The sequence below is a fragment of the Mustela nigripes genome, chromosome 11 (assembly GCF_022355385.1).
Source record: "Mustela nigripes isolate SB6536 chromosome 11, MUSNIG.SB6536, whole genome shotgun sequence".
In the NCBI taxonomy this organism is placed as follows: Eukaryota; Metazoa; Chordata; class Mammalia; order Carnivora; family Mustelidae; genus Mustela; species Mustela nigripes.
Window position 1 is genome coordinate 6,895,597 of NC_081567.1, and position 19,821 is coordinate 6,915,417.

At 48.7% G+C, this 19,821-nt stretch overlaps 1 protein-coding gene across 1 annotated transcript; it reads right to left on the reverse strand.

Moving 5' to 3' along the window:
• Positions 1 to 7,130: 7,130 nt before the first annotated feature.
• LOC132027278 (NXPE family member 3-like) lies at positions 7,131 to 16,598 on the reverse strand. The gene is made up of 4 exons (XM_059416029.1): positions 15,808 to 16,598; positions 11,077 to 11,150; positions 10,758 to 10,970; positions 7,131 to 8,770 (listed from the first exon to the last, which is right to left on the reverse strand). Exons 1-4 carry the CDS (start codon positions 16,596 to 16,598, stop codon positions 8,238 to 8,240), a joined length of 1,611 nt encoding a protein of 536 aa, XP_059272012.1. The 3' UTR covers positions 7,131 to 8,237.
• Positions 16,599 to 19,821: the final 3,223 nt, after the last annotated feature.

The following is a 19,821-nucleotide window of genomic DNA, read 5'->3' on the forward strand; positions in this document are numbered from 1 at the left end:
TCACTATTTTCTCTGCCCTGACTCAATCCTGTGCCAGGTGCCAGAGAACTTGAGGTAGTACTTGTAGCCCAAAGCCCACGAGAATTAGTCAAACTAGCCAATCCTAAGCTGTTTCCCCTTCCTTGCTTATCTTGCCAGGGGAAAACAAACTAAAGGCTATGGTCTGTGTGTTTTCCGTGGTCTTGCTTCTACCTCCTCTAGTGCTTCCCCAGGTCGCCCTCTGTGGCATGGCATTTTCATTCTCTGCAGGAAATGTGAGTTCTAAAAACCTTCTTTCACTGTTATTACCTGCTCTGTGTCAACACTCAGTCACCTGTTCAAATTAAAACCCTGTGAGTATAAGAATCAAGCCCAACCTCCCCCAAGGAATTGAGCCAAAAGGAATCCAGATTGGAAAGAAAGAAGGAAAAGCTCTTCATTTATAGATGACGTGATTGTATATGTTGAAGATCCAATGAAATGGACAAAAAAAGCTACTAGAGCTGTAAGTGATTTAAGCAAGGTCACAGGATACAAGAGCAATACATGAAAATCTATTCTTTTGCTATATACTAATGAAAAAAATGGAAGTTAAATGAAAATGGCACCACTTACAATAGCTTCAAAATATGAAACACTTAGAAATATATACAAGAGAAGATGTGTAAGATATGAACACAAAAATATAACATGTTACTAAGAGAAATTAAAGATTAATGAATGGAGATGTCATACATATGTATGAACAGTATTCAATACCGTTCAGATGTCAATTCTCTCCCCATTCATATGTACAGAGAACACAATCCCAACCAAATCTCAGCAGGCTCTTTTGTGGAAATTGGCAAGTCAATTCTAAAATTCCTATAGAAATTCAAAGTAGTTAGAATGGCTAAAAACTGAAAATGAAGAACAAAGTTTACACTACCTGACTTTAACACTTAGTATAAAGCTACTGTAATCAAAATGTATTGATGTCAAGACAGAGAAATAGATCAATGGAACAGAACAGAGTAAAGAAAGAGATCCACAATTCTGGGGTCAGTTTATTTCTAACAAAGATGCATACGCAATTCAGTGGAGAAATCAGTCTTTTGAATAACTGGAAATTTACATTTAAAAATGAGCTTCAATTCATATTTTGCACTATCTACAAAAATTAACTCAAAATGAATCATCAGTCTAAATGGAAGTCCTAAATTATTTAAGTCAAGAAAAAAAAAAAAAACGAGAAAATCTTTGTGACTTTGGGTTAGGTACAGATTTCTTAGATTCAACACCGCAAGTATTAAAGAAAATATTGACAAATTGGAGCCCCTCAAAGTGAAATCTGTTCTTCAAAAGATGCTGTCAAGAAAATGAAAGGAGACACTACACACTGGGAGATACTGGCAAATATTGGCAAATCATGTAACTCACAAAGGATCTGTATCCCAAATATACAAAGAACCCTCAACATTTGTGAAAAAAATTCCAATTGAAAACATGAGCTAAAGATTTGAAGAGACACTTTGTCAAAGAAAACATACAGCTCACAACATTAGTCATTAGGGAAATGTGAATGAAAACCACAGTGAGATCAGATCACATATCTGTTAAATGGCTCAGACTGAAAGACCAGCCAATGCTAAGTGTTGACAAGGAAGTGGAGCAACTGGGGGTGTTATCCACTGCTGGTGGGAATGCACAGAGGTGCAAATATTCAGCCATTCCTTACAAAGTTAGACCTACTTCACATCCACACACATGTACCTCATATCACAGTATAGACCAGCCGCATGTGGGAACTTGTGAAAATGAAGTCTTGGGCACCACTCCAGACTGTTGAAGTTTGAGAACCACTGCCCTGGGGCAAGGATATGGACATGGAAGACGAGTCTTGTGTTTACCTTTCCTTTTCAGTCCAATCCTGTGAGATAAAGGAATTTTTTCTTTTTAAGGTTTTAACTTGCGGTCTCTGGAGAAAAGGAATACTTTGGTCTGAGCAAAAGTCACTGTTTCTCGGTACAAACTGGAGAATGTCGTTTCTGAAGGCAGAGACGGGGATCATCTCTGCTTGTGGGATGGGACGCGGCCTGATTAATGAATTGCTTAGGAAAGCCGATTCAAAAGGAAAGGCGGATGGGGCGCCTGGCTGGCTCAGTCGGTTAAGCTTCTGCCTTTGGCTCAGGTCATGATCTCAGGGTCCTGGGATCAGCCCAGAGCCCCCCATCCGGCTCCCTGCTCAGCGGGATGTCTGCTTCTCCGTCTCCCACTACCCCTGCTTGTGTTCCCTCTCTCACTGTCTCTGACAATAAACAAAAATCTACCAAAAAAAAAAAAAAAAAAAAAAAGTAAAGGTGGAGATGATACCAAAACAGGCGGCGTTACTCAGAGTTGGGCTTCCTGTAACAAAGCAGGGCCCACGACCTCGGGTGGGATGTGGGGCCCATTCTCCCTCCTACCCTGGCCTGAGCCCCAGGCGCATCTGCTGTACCCAGTTTGACCGACAGACGCCCCCTTGTGCTCAGCCAATGGGAGCAGCGTCTGGATCCTGTTGGGGGGCGGGGAGATGCGGTCACGTGGGGACGCCTGGGGTCCCTAAGGCCAGAAGGGCAGCGCCCTGCAGGCTGTGGTCAGGTTCCCTCTGGGCCCAATCACCTTCCTTCTGGATGGTGGGTTTGCGCCTATCGGTTGGGTGAGACCCGGGTCAGAGCACAACCACAGCCCCATGCCTTATGGAGACTGTTTGCCCAATAAGATCTCTCTGCCCTGAGGAGTCTACCATCCTCATACAGAGCTGAGAAATATGTTTTTACACAAATAAAAGTTAGCAAAACAAAGTCAACAGTACTGATTATTATTACAAGATCCTGGATGATCTGTTTTAGGTTGACAATATTTGCAGGACGCTAAAGATGTGGAATTTCAAGTATTACACATTTATGTCGTAAAAATTATCTTTTCTCTCAGTAAAAGCACTGAATATGTTGTTATCAGCAATATTCCAAATAACGTATTTTTTTTTTTTTTTATCGACAGCAATGCCAAATTAACAACATTCCTTTGTCTAAGAACACCAATAGGTCTTGGGAAAAGTCTATCACACGGCTAACCCAAGAAACACTCCTTTTAATTTTTTGAATTAAAATATAATTGACATATAGTACTGTATTAGCTTCAGGTACACAACATAATGATTTGATATTTTTATTATTTCAAACGATCATCACAATACATCTCGTTGACTTTCTCTGTGTGTTACAATCTCATTGGCCACCTGTGTGTGGCCAGGCTCAACTACATGGCCTTTGCTCTATAAAAGTTAGTCTGTGGGGTGCCTGGGTGGCTCAGTGGGTTAAAGCCTGTGCCTTTGGCTCAGGTAATGATCCCATCGTCCTGGGATCGAGTCCCCCATCGGGCTCTCTGCTCGGCAGGGAGCCTGCTTCCCCCTCTCTCTCTCTGCCTGCCTCTCTGCCTGCTTGTGATCTCTGCCTGTCAAATAAATAAATACATTTTAAAATAAAATAAAATAAAAGTTAGTCTGTGAGGATGGGAGGGGTCGCCCTCTCTGTAAGAGGCGGCCCCAACCGGTTGGTTTGATTCTCCATGCTTGGTGGGAAATAAAGCTTTGCTTGACCTTCACTTTGTATCAGTCTCACTCCTTTGATCACGGACCCTAACATTTGGGGGCTCATCCGGGATCAAACGACCAGACTGAGCCAGCATCAGAATTCCTGGAAAAAGCCTCCAGAGGTACGATCTCAAGATTTTATTCTGTGAGATCCAGTCTGTCTGTGTGGTTGCAGAGCTCCAGGGTATAGCCCACTGGAGAGAAGTTGGATGCAGCATTGCTCCCTAAGGCTGGAGTGGATGCGGGGATGCCCCATCCCTCCTCTGGTAGATTGCCAGGGGGTTCGAGTCCCCCTAGGTGGTCGGGAGACTGAGAAAATCCCCACCAGTGGGTTTTTGCAGGGGACCAAGAAAATCCCCACCGGCTGTTGGGTCTGCGGTTGTCTGTCTTGTCTTTTTGTTGTCTGTTGTGTTGCTTGTTATATTTATAGGGGACCAAGAAAATCCCCACTGTCGAATGTTTGTAGGGGACCAAGAAAATCCCCACCAGCAGGAGGTTCTGGGTAAGGGCCGCAGGGTCTGCGGTTGTCTCTGTCTTGTCTTTCTGTTGTCTGTTGTGTTTGAAGAAATGGGGTAAGCAGAGTAGGGGGACTCTGACTTTCATCTCTCCATTCCTCCAAATAGATGTGGGGCTTCTCCCTTACTTATTTCTTGGTTAATGGCTATAACTGTGGTTAGTCTAACTCGAGACAGAGACTTTAAGGAATATTCCCAAGCAGCTGCCAAAACTCTCTTTGTTTTGGGGAAATTTCTTGCCTTCTCTGGCCAGATGTGGACTGCCTAGCCCCTCCCCCTTGCTGGTGGGAAAGCATGGCGTCTGCTCCTCTGTTGGAGCTGATGAGCTCTCAACCTGGTAACCCTTTCTCTGCCTTCTGGTGGCACTTTGTTCTTCTGTCTCCCCCTTCTGTTTCTGCCCCAACTTGGCTGCGGCCTGCATAACTGGCCTCTAGACCATTCTCGGTGCTTCCTGCACCACGACTCCTTCCCTCTTCACTCTCAAGGAGCAAGAAGAGCACCCTCTGGACCTAACACCCCCCACTCCAGACCTTCCCACCATGTCTCAGGTAAACATTCAAAGTGGAGTGGGCCCAGGTGGAATGTAAATCAGTATTTGAACTAAGTTAAGTTTGTTGGTTTAATTAGGATGAACATGTCTTTTGAGTTAACAGCAGTAAATGTGAAACTTCAATCAAAGTTTATTGAGGGTCAAATAAGCTTGTGTTATTTGTTGACATCTGTCAGCAAAGAGATGACTAAAACTAATGGTTAATTGTCTGTCTCAAAGTTTTAATGGTTAATTGTTAAAGGAGCTTTCAGAGTCTTTGGTAACCTGAAACGTTAAAGTTTTGCTTGGCTGACAAATGGAATTAAATTTGTTGGACATCTAGGTCTTAACCAAATGGGATAAAATGCTAGAGTGCTGGTTGCTTGAACCAGGTTTGTGCTTTTGAAATCTGTTGGTAAACATGTTTTGGGCTTAACTGATTCATAAATTTGCCTTCTAAGATTTCTGTTGTAACAGTTCACAATTGGTTAATGTTTAGTCTTCACTAGAGATGAGATGTTTCTCAGAAGATTGTAAATGGTTTTCTGTTTGCCTGCCCAGAATTATAAATGATATCTCTTTGACTCATATGACTTTTCCTTGATATGCTAAGTTACTCAGGAAGTACTGCTAAACCAATGATAAACCTTGGGTTATATTGGGTAAATGCTGTAACTACTCTAGAGGTTCTATACACTTCCTAAAGTTTTAATGTTTTGATAGGGTCATCAGTTGATATTTAACCATATCTATTCTGAGTTTTTGTCATTTTTAATTGTTTTAATTCTCTTGTAAAATGAATTCCGCCTTAAAGGAAATTCATATGGGAGACTTTCAGGACAAATTCAGGTCTTTGATATGTTGAAATCCTGGAACTGAAATGGGTAAGAATTTCCAGAAGTAAGAGTTGCATTCAGACTAAACCAGAATTAGTTGCATGGGGCTAGATGAACCGAAAGATTGTAATGTTGTGTCTCTTAATGTTTTGTCTTATTTTAAACAATTACTCGTTCTGTAATGTTTGTTCTTCCAGACTAGGGAAACTTTTCCTTAAGCTGTCTGTAATTTACAGAGATGTAAAAGTATTCCAAACTGCCCACACTGAGACAGAGAAAGAAGTGGAAACACACCCTTACCAACTCGGAGACTTGGTTTGGATATGCTGCCACTGAGTGGGAAACTTGGAGCTTCACTGGATGGGACCATTTACTGTCATCCTGACCACGGCCATGGCAAGAAAAGTAGAAGGCATCAGGGCCTGGATTCACATGGGTCTTGTCAAATGAGCCGAGGACGAGGATGTACCCCAGGATGGATGCCACTGCCAATGGACCCAACAGATCATGGACTAAAGCTAAGACTCAAAAAACAATGAGTTCATTGAGTTCATTGTTGCTCCTATTGTTCAAATATAGGTGGGATATATAGACAATTGCAAAATAGAGGAGGGCTTGAAATACTATTTCTAGAAAAAGGGGTCTCTGCATAGCCCTAGGAGAGGAATGCTGTTTTTGGGTAAATCATACTGGAGTCATTAAAAACAGTCTGGCAGCCATTAAAAGAGGACACAGACCTGGCTGACAAGTCAAGGATTTGACTAATATGCAAAGAAAAGGGAGGAAAGTAAGAGCCTATTTAGCCAGAGTGATTTCATCTCCGTTAAACAGGGATTTTGTCGTTTATGCAGTAAAACTTAAACTGATCCTGCCCTTCCCCCAACCAGAGGAACTTACTTAGAAGCAAGTCTGGGAAACCAGTAAAATGTGGTCCACCAGTCCCTGATAAAAGAGCCCAAATACAAGGGTGGGTGAGGTGAGGTGGAGATAACACAGCTCGAATGCAGGGATGAGTCTGGCCAGATGGAGACATCCAGTCAGTGGGGCGTGCATACTGTCTCCCTAGCTACCAAGGAGTGGTAGCTGTCGGGCACCTTTTGGGAGCCAATTCTGACCAAGGTGAAAGTCTAGTTCAAATAGCTACTATGGGGTGAATTGTAATTCAATTGGTGTGTGGCCTACTATGACTATGCAACTTTCTCTCTATGTTGCAATCTCATTGGCCACCTGTGTGTGGCAAGGCTCAACCACATGGCCTTTGCTCTATAAAAGTTAGTCTGTGAGGCTGGGAGGAGTCGCCCTCTCTGTAAGAGGCGGCTGCGACAGATGGTTTGATTCTCCATGCTTGGCGCAAAATAAAGCTTTGCTTGATCTTCAATTTGTATTAGTCTTGATCCTTTGATCACGGACCCTAACATGACCTCCTCCACCCATGGTGGCCCCTTCCCCACCTCTGGCAGCCACTGCTTTGTTCTCCTTATGAGTTTCTCCACCCCCACCCCCCCAGATTCCACATGTAAGTAAGATCATTTGTCTTTCTCTGTTGTATTCAGTGAGCATAAGGCCCTCAAAAGCCAACCACATTGTTCCAAATGGCAGGATTTTTTTTCCTTCTTTCTTTCCTTAAAAGATTTTATTTATTTGACAGGAAGAGAGGAAACACAAGCAGAGGGAGTAGGAGAGGGAGAAGCAGGCCTCCCACCAAGCTGGGAGCCCCATGTGGGACTCGATCCCAGCACCCTGGGATCACGGTCTGAGCCAAAGGCAGATGCTTGACAACTGAGCCACCCAGGCATCCCGATTTCTTTCTCTCTTATGGCTGATTAATATTTTACTGTGTATATATGTTACCAGACTCTTATATACAGACTTGGGTCTTTGTACCCAGCTACAGTAGAAACCAAGGCTGGACCCCAAATTTAAAGGTACAGGCAAGGCTTTCTTGGGGCAGCAGGTACCGCTGAAGGGAGACACAGTCACGAGTAAGGTGTCACACTGGCTCTCTCAACAACAGCCAGGGCAAGCTTTAAAGGGGCTGAGGTGGGAAAAAGGAATGATGCCCGGCAGGCAGGAGCAGGGACTCCCAGGAAAGTGGGCGGTATCTGCATCTGACACAACCTGCTCCTTCCTACCCTGGGCTTTCATTTGCATGAGGAGTCTCCACCTCTGGGCATGTTTTTAGCATTAAAATGAGGAGGAAAGTCAATGAAAAGTCAATTTTGGCGACCACGTGTCTGGCATCATTTTGAAGTGGTCTGAGTTTGCTCCTTGGTTCCTGCACTGCAGGAAAGGGAGGGCCTTGTTCCCAGGGTCCTTCTCCATCTCATCTAGGCCACATTTCCTTTATTCATTTATCCACTGGTGGACACTCAGGTTCCTTCCGTGTCTTGGCTGTTGTAAATAAAGCTGCCGTCAGTGAAGGCGGGGGTACAGATACATTTCTGAGTTCGTGTTTCCCTTTCCTTCAGATAAATACCCAGCAGTGGAATTGCCGGGTCCTATCTGTAATCTCTTGTTTGACTGAAGTTTGACTTGGAAGGCTCGCTGACACTCTAAATGGAGACTCCGGCACATAAAATGACAAGCCTCGCAGGCACGGATGTGACAGATGTCGCTGGACCACTGCCAGGCTTCCCTCGCAATTCTTGCTGGCCTGGGCATGAGAAAAGTCTGCGAAGAGTTGAGGACGGCTGAAGGGAAGGATGTCCAGGCTTGATCATCCCCTCAGCTTCTCCGTCCACGCAGCCCAGGACCCGCAGCAGCGCTCAAAGGGGACAAACCAAGGACAGGAAGACGTTGACTTCATTGCGGACGATAAGCCGGCCTGGGTGGATCCTGTCGGGCAGGCCCAGACTGGAGGTCATCTCCCAGGCGTCCACAAAGGCCACACGGAGGTCCGCAAAGGCAGCTCGGAGAAGCCGGTTCACCTGGAGGGTGAACCAGTCACTGCCATACACGGACTTGTAGCCGGTGTTGGCCAGCTTGATGACCACGAGAGTGCGGGGCTCCCGGGCCAGCAGCGCTGCCACCGCCGCCCTGATCCCTGCGAGGCGTTGCACAAAGACAGACGGGGGAAACGTGGTGAAATGGGCGCCCAGGCCCAGCACCACCACGGTGTGGGGGCCCCCGGCCAGGCCCCCCAGTTCCCGCGCCACAGAGTGCAGGGAGGCCACCGGTGTGCGCAGGGAGCGCAGGGGCCAGCTGTGGGCCCGCCAGTGCAGCACGATGTCCCGAGTGGTCTCCACGGCCATCAGGGGCCCCGTGTGATACGTGGCATGTAGATCCACAGGCTTCAGAGCTGTGGGGAGGACAAGAGGAGGCTTAGGGGTTAATCTGGGCCTGTACTTCCTCATTTAAAAACACAAAAGATCTAGCATCACTTTCCTCTTAGGACTCAAGTCGCTTCTGGCCTTAGCAGCAGGTTGTGCTCTCCCTAATCTGTAAGATCGCCAGTGACCTCCCGGTTTCCAAGACCCCAGACCTCTTCGGGGTCCTGGGCCTCCCTGGCCCCCTGGAGCATTTTGTCTCGTCGATGTTCCTTTGGCTGCCCCCCGCCTTTCTTAGCAGTGTGTGTGGTCACTCTCTGCGGTCTCCCCTCTGACCCAGCACTTCAACTCGGATTCACCCATCAGCTCCCTTCGGCCAGCCCTGGATGAAGCCTTACCCTAGGTGAGACAGTCAAGGCTGTCCGGTTTCTGTCCTTGTGCAACGGTGGCCAGCTGGGGGCCAGAGGCTCCTGACATCTGGTCTGTCCCCTCAACTGTGTGCCCTGATAGAGAGCCAGATGCACCTGCAGGGAAAGGCCCTCCTTTCTCTGCACACAGTCCCTGCCTGTTGGCCCAACCTTGTGTTTCAGGGCTCTGTGGGCACAGGGGTCCCTTTTTCTATCTCACAGGAAGGTGCCACATCGGCTAGCAGAGGATCTGGTTTTCCCCACTTTCTGACTCGAGCTTCTGTTCATCTCTAGAGACATCTCCTGCTTAGGAAAGTCACCTGCTCCACCTGCCATGCGCATAATTGTCCCAAAGTGACCCGGGGGGGGCAGGGGTCACTTGACGTTGCTTACACATCAGATTAGTTGGAACTGGAGCCCTTTTTTTCCCCCAAAGGAAGGGGCTTCACCCAGGCTAATCTGCCTGGGAGGCAAGGGCCTTCGGTTCCTGCAGCAGAAGGGTACATGACATCCCACAGACCTTAAGGCCTCTAGGTGGGAGCAGTGGGTGCTTTTAGGACTTCTGTAAGCAAACGGCGGCTCACATCCCTCTTGTGCCCTGTGGGCTCTGCACGCTTCTCTGGGGTGATGGCGGGACAGGGAGGGGAGGTAAGGTTTGGTGCTGATGTTCCTTCTTTCCTCGGCTGTCATGTTGCCCCCACTCCCCAGTCAAGCATCCTCGATAACCCATGTCACGTTACAGGGTAGGATCTGTGCACACAACGTGGAGGCTCTGACGGGACTCCGCTTGCACGACACTCACCTCTTTTAACTTTTCTCCTCCGGGGAATAAACATGAAACTCTATCTGAGGCTCAGACATCTCCATTCAGTTCCAATCCCGTGTTCAAAAGCGTCATGCACACCCTCCCCGGAAGACCCCTCCTCACCTGTTCAACCCAATGTGAAGAATATAAAATAAAGACACCATCGCCTCGCACTGCTGCTTCTTGCTCCCACATCTAGTCAGGCCCGCCAGGAACTCCCATTCTGAGTCCGTTTCCCGTTACCCCTAGTTACCTGGGCACCTCCCCCCTCTCTAGAAGCAATCAGTCAACAAGCTGTCGGTTCCTTCAGGGTGGTGGTTCCTGGACTGCTGACCCCGGCCTGCATACTGACCTCCCCTAACGAGGAACTGGTCTTTGGACTTTCCTTTTTCAATCCAATCAATCCAGCAAACTGAAAACTCTGCAAACATTCAGCGTCTCCCCAGTGTCACAAGATAAGTCCCTGGTTTCCCTACAATATTTTTCTTAAGTTGGAACTCGATTCCTTCAGTATCTACTGCCCGCCCCCCAGCAAATCCTCACTTCCGGTGAGGGTTATGGGGTTATGTATTCATCATTCTTCAAACCCATTCCCCCTCCTGTGAGAGCCTCCCATCATCAACCTAATTGTTGAGATTATGTGTAACTGGGCATCCTGTTCTCCATCCCTGTTTCTGCCCCAAACCCAGGCATCTGGTGCTTCCCCAGGGATCCTTCAGGTCCTTGTCCTGAAATCTTCTGTGCCTTCTCAAAGCCCTGGCTCTTCTCTCCTCCAAGGAGCCCCCCGCTCCCCTCACGGCCACTCACAGGGCACGGTGTCCCGCAGGTACTCCCACCACTGCCGGAGCGTGGAATCCCCCATCATGTGGACGATGCGGCCAGCCAGGCAGCCCAGGATGCTGACAGCGGTGGAGAAGGAGCGGCCAGAGCAGGACAGGGAGTGCCACACAGCTCGGTGGTAGAAGCCAGAGGGCCTCGGGCCCGGGATCCCAGGGCGGCACGGTTGTTGAGGGGACACAACTGTAAATAATTATTTGTAAGCAAAGCAATCTGGGGGTACAGAAGAGTCCAAAGCCACGGGCACGGAAGAAGTGCTGCCTTTTCTGCAAGCCCCGGTGTCACTTACCCAGACTCTTGTTGCTCTCCTTGGCCACCCAGATTGGAGAAATACCCTGAGGGAGGACCTTGTCTGTCACATTCCTGAAGAGAAACCAATTGGCGAGAGGGGAGCCCTTAATGGGAATGTGTGATGGGAAGGAATCCTGGGCTGAAGTGACATGGGGCTTCTTGGACGAAAGGATGTCCTCAATGTCAAGAGCATCTGTCCAGTGTCAGGGCTTCTGGGAGACAGTGCGGGTCTGGGGCCAGGAGAGGATTGGAAGCTGAGTTCAGGGATCCAGGGACCCGGGTTCTTTGCCTTGGGGATTCCGTCAGTGCCGAAAGCAGAGCTGTTTTACAAAGTACCCAGGATTTTGGTTTTATTTAGGTATTGCGGAGGCCAACGGATCAGGAGATGATGCCATGAGAAAGATAAGGGATTACCCAGAGTTCCTGAGAGGCAGGGGCACACAGAGAAGCACCAGGGTCAGTCAGGGGCAGAGGGAGCAGGGGCAGAGGGCAAAACCTTTGTTGTGATTTTCATAGGAAGGAGCAGGAAAGGAAGGGCAGGCAGCGGGTGGGGTGGGGTGGGGGGAGTTAGGATTGGATCCTTTGAGTAATGTCAGCAGGCTCTGGGCTATAGAGGGAGATTCTAATCGTCAGTACAGGCCCTCACCGGCCGGGGGTGTTGGCTTGGACTGTAAGAGCCGGAGAAAAGGAGGCAGGGTGGTGGTGTGCACTTAGGAGTGGGGGGTTGTGCTGAAGGCAGGTTGTTTGCTCTCTCCAGGAGCTAGCTAACCTGGGCAGTGGCCACCCCTCCTTGGTCTACAAGGCTGCAAGGTGTCAAAGCATCACAGAAGTACAGGAAATTAAAAGCATGATTCAGGGCGCCTGGGTGGCTCCATCCGTTAAGTATCCAACTCTTGATTTCAGCTCAGGGCATGATCTCAAGGTCATGAGACTAAGCCCTGATTCAGGCTCTGCGCTGAGTGTGGTGGAGCCTGCTTAAGATTATGCTCCCCCTCCACCAGGCATGGAGCTCTCTTAAAAACAACAACAACAAAGAACAACAACAACAAACAAACAAACAAACAAACAAACAAAACCCATGATTCATAGGCTTGGAACGTTTTTTGCAAGAAGTGCTGACTCTCCTCGTGGTCTCACTGAGCCCCCTCCTGTTGGATTCTCCCTGACCATCATCAAGCCAGCAGTTGCCCCCTGGTCCCTGGGACCTCTCCCTCCCCTACTAAGTAGCCTGTTGTGGGAGCCCCTTCTTCCCAGGCTCCAGCCACAGCCCTTGGTTCCTCTTTCGAGATCACACTCCCTCCCTTGGTGGTCTCACTCAACCAAGATCTCCAGCCCAGTCTTCTCTGCCGAATTCCAAGTTTGTGAGTCTAGTCATTTGTTCAACATCCCCACTTGGTGTCTAATACACATGACCAAACTCCCCCTCTCCAACCCCCTACACCCCACCTGCCACTTTCTCACTCCAGATGATGGCAACTGTCCTTCCACGTGAGCAGGCCCCAGACCCCACACTCATCTGTGAGCTCTCACTTTTTGGCACGTTCCATGTTCTCTCAGGACATCCTATAGGTACTGCCTTCAGAGTATACCCAGAAATGAATCACTTTAGACACCTTGACTACCGCCACCTGAAGCAAAGGTCTCCCACCTTTCAGTCTCGCTGATTCTCCCTTAACCTGCAATCCATCCTCAAAACAACTGTCTGAGAGACCCTTTAAAAATGTGATCAGGGGGGACGCTTGGGTGGCTCAGTTGGTTGAGCAGTTGCCTTCGGCTCAGGTCATGATCCCAGCATCCTGGGATCGAGTCCGACATCGGGCTCCTTGCTCCGCGGGGAGCCTGCTTCTCCCTCTGACTCTGCCTGCCACTCTCTCTGCCTGTGCTTGCGCGCTCTCTCTCTCTCTCTGACAAATAAATAAAATCTTAAAAAAAAAAAATGTGATCAGGGTGCCTATCTTCTGCTCAAAATCCTGCAAGTGACTCCCTTTTCACTTACACCCAAAATTACGTTGCCTACAGAGCCCTTCCTGGTCATGCCATGTCCTTCCCTTAATGCTACTGGTCTTCCCCTGCCCCTTCTCAGTTATTGGACTTCCTTGCTGTTCCTTAGACACACCAGGCACACCCCGGCATTTCCTCTGCCTCGAACCTCTTCTCTCGGGTATAGCCTGGGTCTCATCCCCTTCAAGTCTTGGCTCAGGTGTCACCTTCTTAATGAAGTCTACCCTGACCCCCTATTTAACATTGCAACCATACTCCTAACCATACAACCCACCATACTCCTAATCCTCACCTCCTGTGTATTTTAATTTCCCCCAGCCTGTATCTCCTTCTTTTAAAAAAAAAAAAAAAAGTTTGTATTTATTTATTTGAGAGAGAAAGCTTGAAAGGAGAGGCCAGAAGGAGAAGCAGCCTCCCCATGGAGCTGGGAGCCCGATGCGGGACTCGATTCCAGGACTGCAGGATCATGACCTGAGCTGAAGGCAGCTGCTTAACCAACTGAGCCACCCAGGTGCTCCCGTATCTCCTTCTAACATTCTATACACTACTTGGGTATTGCCATGTTCACTGTTTCTGACCCTCCCTCCTGTCGTAAGGAAGCTTTACGGGAGCAGCGTACACGTGGTTGCCTTTCCAGTGCCTCCAGCAGGCCCATGCAGGCAGACGTGCTCAGCTTGCATTTGCTGAATGAAGGAACGGACTGCCTGAAGGGCTGTGTCTGAGGAGGAGAGAAGAATTTGCTTCTGGGGAGAAAGGGTTGAGAATATTCCTACAATCTAGAAAAATGCCTGTGGATGGCCTTCCTTGAACGTCAGGGCTCTAGCGCCCTCTAGAGGCAAAAGCTTCCGGAAGCAGGTGAAGGATGGTCCCAAACTGGACCCAGGTGAGGTTGGCTGCTCTCCCAGCAGACCCCAAGGTTACACAAGTCTGGACAGTGGGCACCTTGGGGTGACCAGAGGGCCAAGGAAGGATCCCAGATGGCCAAGGTGTCAGTTTCTTTGCAAGACCTTAGGTGAGGGAGCTCTTGCCACCAGCCCAGCTGCAGGGGTCCTCAGATGGGATTAAAGTTGATGTAAAGAAAACACCTGACCTTGGAGCTGCAAGTGCATGTCAACTACACATATGCCACATGTGTACACGTGTGGTTATCTCTTTAACGCCCGTCTTCTATCAGCACACTGGGGCTCCCGCGGGACGGGGCCACTTCTGCCCTGCTCTCCCATCCCCAGAACCTCCAGGCCTTTGGACAATGTCCGACAGAGCAGGGGCCACTCGACAGCAGCAAAATACTTGGGACACGATTGTAAGAGCCATCAGAGCCGCTATATGCTGTCCCTGTTCCAAGCACTTTACACACATTCATTTATTTGTTCTTTACCACAAGCCTCTGAGGGAAGTTCTATTATTATTCCCCTCTACGGATGAGAGAACAGAGAGGTTAAGTGACTTCCCAGAGGTCACACAGATGGAAGCTGGCAAGTCGGAGCAGGTGGAGCCGGGATCGGAACCCACACACTCTCCCTCCAGAGACTCCTGGGCTGTACCCCGAGCGCCATCCCGAGATGGTTCCTGTAATTTCATCTTAGAATTACTTTTAATCGACCAATGCAGAAAGGGTGTGTGGTTCTCCTTTTCTGACCAAAGGGAGCATAAGAATTGGTCTGGAAAGACCAAGGTTTCTTGGCACTAAATTCTCATGCCAGGAAGTCAGTGTTAGTGGGAATTCCCCAGTCTGAGCTCCCGAGAGCCTCCCAGAGACGAGCATCTTGTGGGGCCAGCAGGCACCCCCGTAGCTCGGGCATCTCCAGCTTGGCTCACCTCATGGCAGCCCGTGAGAACTTCCGTGCTCCTTGGGGCCACGGAACAGCACGCATCCCAGCTGCCAGCCCTCGCCGCAAACACCTCTGGCTCTTCTCTCCCCGCACTCAGTGAGGGTGTCCCCGCACCCCTGCCTTCTTCTGGGACCCTGTTTTTGCCTCCATCTCCGATTCTCCCTGCTGGGGACCAGATGCCCATGTCTCCTGCCTTAAAAAAATGCCTCCCTCTTTCTTGGGGTCTCTCAAAATACCCCTCTCCTCCTTGGGATCTCTCTGTCCCCACCCACCATGCCTTAGATCTCAGGGACAGTAAGGCTCACAGTGAGCCATGTCTTCCCTCTCTCCCCAGGGAGCCTTGCTCCCCCAAGACTGAGGACAGTTCTCAGCCCTCCCCAGCTTCCAGGCTGCAGGCTCTGCTCCCCTCTCACTCGGGGAGGTCACATCTCTCCTCCATACTCCCTGACCACACATGCTGGTGATTTCAGCACCACTTCTCTCCTCCCAAGAGCCCTCAGAAGAGCAGTGAGGCCTGGAATGCTTTTCTTTTGCCAGAGGTCCCTGGTTCTCCTTGAAGCTTAGCTAAGTTGCCACCTGCCTGACCTACCAGGTGGGGTCCCCCTTGTCCGTGCCCTCACCTCACTCTGTGAATATTACACTTAAGTACTCATCACACTGTGGGTTTTCAAAAGCCATGAGTCTCTTCACTGAAAATTTGGAGAGGGCAGCGATGCCAACCATTGCATGAAAGTAGCCAGCAGTTACTAGGAGACCTGGCCCACAGCAGGAAACATGTTTGATAGAAGGGGACAGATTCATAGCTTTATGAATAAAGGTAGCTGGGGCAGAAAAATCACAGGGACCAGGGTTTGGGGGTGGGGGACAGATATCCCAGATGATGCTGGGTTTCTTACCACGCCAGCAGGGCCTCCTCGTGTGGTGTGGTCACATTCCAATAATGTCCACTTGAATGGCCCACCAGCGAGTCGCAGGGCAGGGTGGGAGGCCGAGCACAGAACCAGAGCTCACCAGTGTCTTCATCCCTGTAGTGACAGGTGGATTCTTCTTCCCCAGTTAGTAGGGGGTTCACATTGCAAGTCACAATTTCTTCATGTCCTGTGGGTCCTCGAAAATAGCCCGTGAAATCGACCGTGGCCCACTGGTCTCTCCAGATTCCCCGCAGGACCCCAACGGCCTCACTGGAGTGGATCAGCCGCACTTGCACCTGGACCTGTCCAGCCCAGAGTAGGGGGAAGGTCAACAGGTAGGTGCCGTTCTCCAGATCCTGGATATCCCCAGGGACTCCTGCCTTCAGGTAGGGACTCAGGAGCTGTGCCCGAAACAGATCCCCACCATGGGTCTTGGGCCTGCCCTGGTGGTCTCTGGCGACAAGAATGGCCTCCAGGTAGCCGCCCAGGGTGTAACTGGTCTGGGAAGGTCCCCTCAGGTGGTAAGTGGAGGTCTGGGGACTGGTAGAGGACAAAAGGTTCCCTCCATCTCCTGGGGTAGGAGGCCAGTGCAGAAGATGGGTCAGGTCCGAGAGCTCCTGGAGGAAAGAGCCAGAAGACTTGCAGGCTGGGTGGGGCTGTGGGGGCAGAGGAACGGTGCCATCACGCCAGGAAACTCTGATGTACAAGATCTGTGGGTAGAGAAAGAAGAACCTGTCAGACATTCGTGTGTCTTCACCTTTCTTCTGGGAAGGCATGGTCAGCCCACCAGACCTAGTTCTCTTACCTGCCCTACCTCAGGTTGCTTCTGAACCAAAGCTGGTGTCTCAGTCACCACCAAACACGTATGCAGATACCAACTCATGTTTAAAACCATATGTCTGTGGGTTTTGCTATATTTCTCAAGGTTGGTCATTTACAGAACCCACACCTTACACAGCAGTTGGATATCAGGACCGTGGAACTTAAAGGAGAACAGGAAATTGAGATGTTTCAAACATACATGATCTGGGGAAGATGGACCCTTCCAGTAAGATCTGACGATGACGGTTTTGCTATTACGCATTTCCACATTTTTCAGAATGTCCCACACCCTACTGTCTGGAAGAGGAAGAAACAGGCAGACGTGGTTTTTTCCTTCCTGCTAGAATATGCACAGGACAGTCACCCTCAGTGCGGGAAATGTCCCAGCAGAATTCAAGTTCATAGGTTGTGGACTTCAGACAATCAGTGCAGACCAGCCTCTGGTGAGGCTGAAACCAAGAAGCTTTTGTCTTCTCTGCCTACTGACTTGCCTTCAGCTACCTCTGAAACCCAGCTTTGTTCTTTGCCAAAACCAGAGGTTGAATTGTATTAGGCTCTGGGAACATTGTTTCTTGGGCTCACTGCTCAGAGGAATGGGATTTTGCTATCATTTTCTAACTTTGGTGGTTGCGGGTCTGGCGCAGTGATAGTTTGGGAGTCCCGTTGGCCCTGAAGGCCCTTCTTCCTTGTTCTCTGTATTCCTTCATTCTAAACTCTCAGGGCATGTGTATGTGAGACAGCGATGCTGTAGGAGTGTGTCTCTTGTGCAGATCTGGGCTCTCTTTCAGGCAGGTTTCCCTAGGTCTAGACTCAGGGAGGGTGTTTGTGACAGACACTGTTGGTTGCCTATCCAATACCCCATTTTTATTTGGGACATAATACAGCCAAATGAGCTATGCTATTATCATGTGGGGTATTATTACTAGCTTGAGCCGGTCTCAACAGTCACATTCCACACTTAACCTTCTTTTTTAAATGCAATGCAAGCTTTTCTTTCTTTCTTTCTTTTTTAAGATTTTATTTGAGAGAGAGACAGACAGATAGAGAGAACAGGAGTGGAGAGAAGCAGGCTCCCCATTGAGAAAGGAGCCCAATGTGGGGCTTCACCCCCAGACTCCTGGGATCATGACCCAAGCCGAAGGCAGATGCTTAAGTGTCTGAGCCACCCAGGCGCCCCTACACTTCCCCAGTGTTCTTGAGAGTTTCTCAGTTCTGGCTAATAAGATACAAGGAGAGGTCTGAGGAGAAGTATCTGAGACAGCTGTCATGTACCAACAAAGCTGGGGTCACCCCTATTTTATTTCCACCTGTGATGGGGATTCAGTCTCTGGAGGTGTGTCGGCCATCTTGCAATATGCTGTTTCTAATTTTGTTTCTCCTCCAGTACCTCCACTATTGGTGCTGGGGGTCACAGGAAGCATTCATACCATGAGAGGATTTCTGGCTGCTTCTTTGTGTCGTGATGCTGGGTTGGCACAGTGTGGGGAGAAGTAGTCCTGGAAGCCATTCCTATACCGAGACAATTAGCTACAACTTAGCTATACCCAAGAATGACTGCAAATCACATTACATCAAAACTAAATTGTTCCTCCACTCAAATTTCTCTTAACAGGCTCTAGGAAAATGCCTGTGATCTACCCCTCCAATATCACCTGACATGGGGGAAGTTGTAATAGGTACATGACCTTAACAGATGGAGGTCAAAATATTTTACTACTGTAAAATTTACAGAATCATGTGACATTGCTAGCACGCTGCCAAAGCAGGTTGCAGGCTGAATTTTGTTTTTCTGAATTTTGTTTTTCCCTAGAAAAACAAAAAAGTCCTGGCTTAGAGGTTCTGTTCTTAGAAAAAGGTGTGTTATAGATAACTGACAGTCCCTTCCTATACGAGATATCACCCCTTCAGTGTCCCAGCAGGCCCAATCACCCTACATTGAAAAGCCACCACTCATAACAGGTTAATGGAGTGGAGAGTCAACATTGTAGATGACTTATACTTTCAATTATGGATGAAGAGATGCTGAAATTTCTAATTGTGAATCTGTCTATTTTTTAAAAATATTTTATTTATCTATTCGACAGACAGAGACCACAAGTAGGCAGAGAGGCAGACAGAGAAAGAAGGGGAAATAGGCTCCCTGCTCAGCAGAGAGCCCAATGCGGGTCTCAATCCCAGGACCCTGAGATCATGACCTGAGCCGAAGACAGAGGCTTAACCCACTGAGCCACCCAGGTGCCCCTGAATCTGTCTATTTTTATCTGAAGTTTCGTAAGTTTTTACTTCGCATATATTGAAACTCTGCGATTAGGTGCATAAACAGGTCTGTTATGTCCTCTTGATGGGTTGGTGGGCTGCTCCTTTTTTTTTTTTTTTTATTTGACAGAGAGAAAGAGATCACAAGGAGACAGAGAGGCAGGCAGAGAGAGAGAGGAGGAAGCAGGCTCCCTGCTGAGCAGAGAGCCTGATGCGGGGCTCGATCCCAAGACCCTGGGATCATGACCTGAGCCAAAGGCAGAGGCTTAACCCACTGAGCCACCCAGGCACCCCTGAACTGCTCCTTTTTAACGTTATAAAATAACTCTGTTTATCCCTTCAATTCCAGGCCAACACCTCAAGGTCTGTTCTAGTCTTCCCTTTTCCATTATCTGTAACTCCTTCAACAATGAGAAGCTCGTTTCTCCTTATCCCCAATGAATTTACTTACTTGTGTGATTTCCCTGGATGAAACCAATTTCCCGACCTTTTCCTGCTCTTGCCAAGCAACATGAACCCAGCATCATGGGATCAAGCACTGTATCAGGCTCCCTGCTCAGTGGGGAGCCTGCTTCTCCCTCTCCTTCTGCCTACCACTCTGCCTACTTGTGCTCTTTATCTCTCTGTTGAATAAATAATAAAAATCTTTAAAAAAGAAAAAAAGAAGAGATTCTCAGTTTCACCAGAACTAGTCATAGCAACAACATAAACTCATCCCAGGCTAAATGACAAAAACTTTGAACTGATGCCCAGAAAAAAGGAGCTGTGGAAGCAACTCAGTTTGAAGACAACTGTTATCTAGCATAACATAAATGATTTGTGGGTCCCCTGGGTGGCTCAGTCGGTTAAGCACCTGCCTTCACCTCAGGGCATGAATCCAGGGTTCTGGGATCGAGCCCTGCATCGGGTTCCCTGCTCATC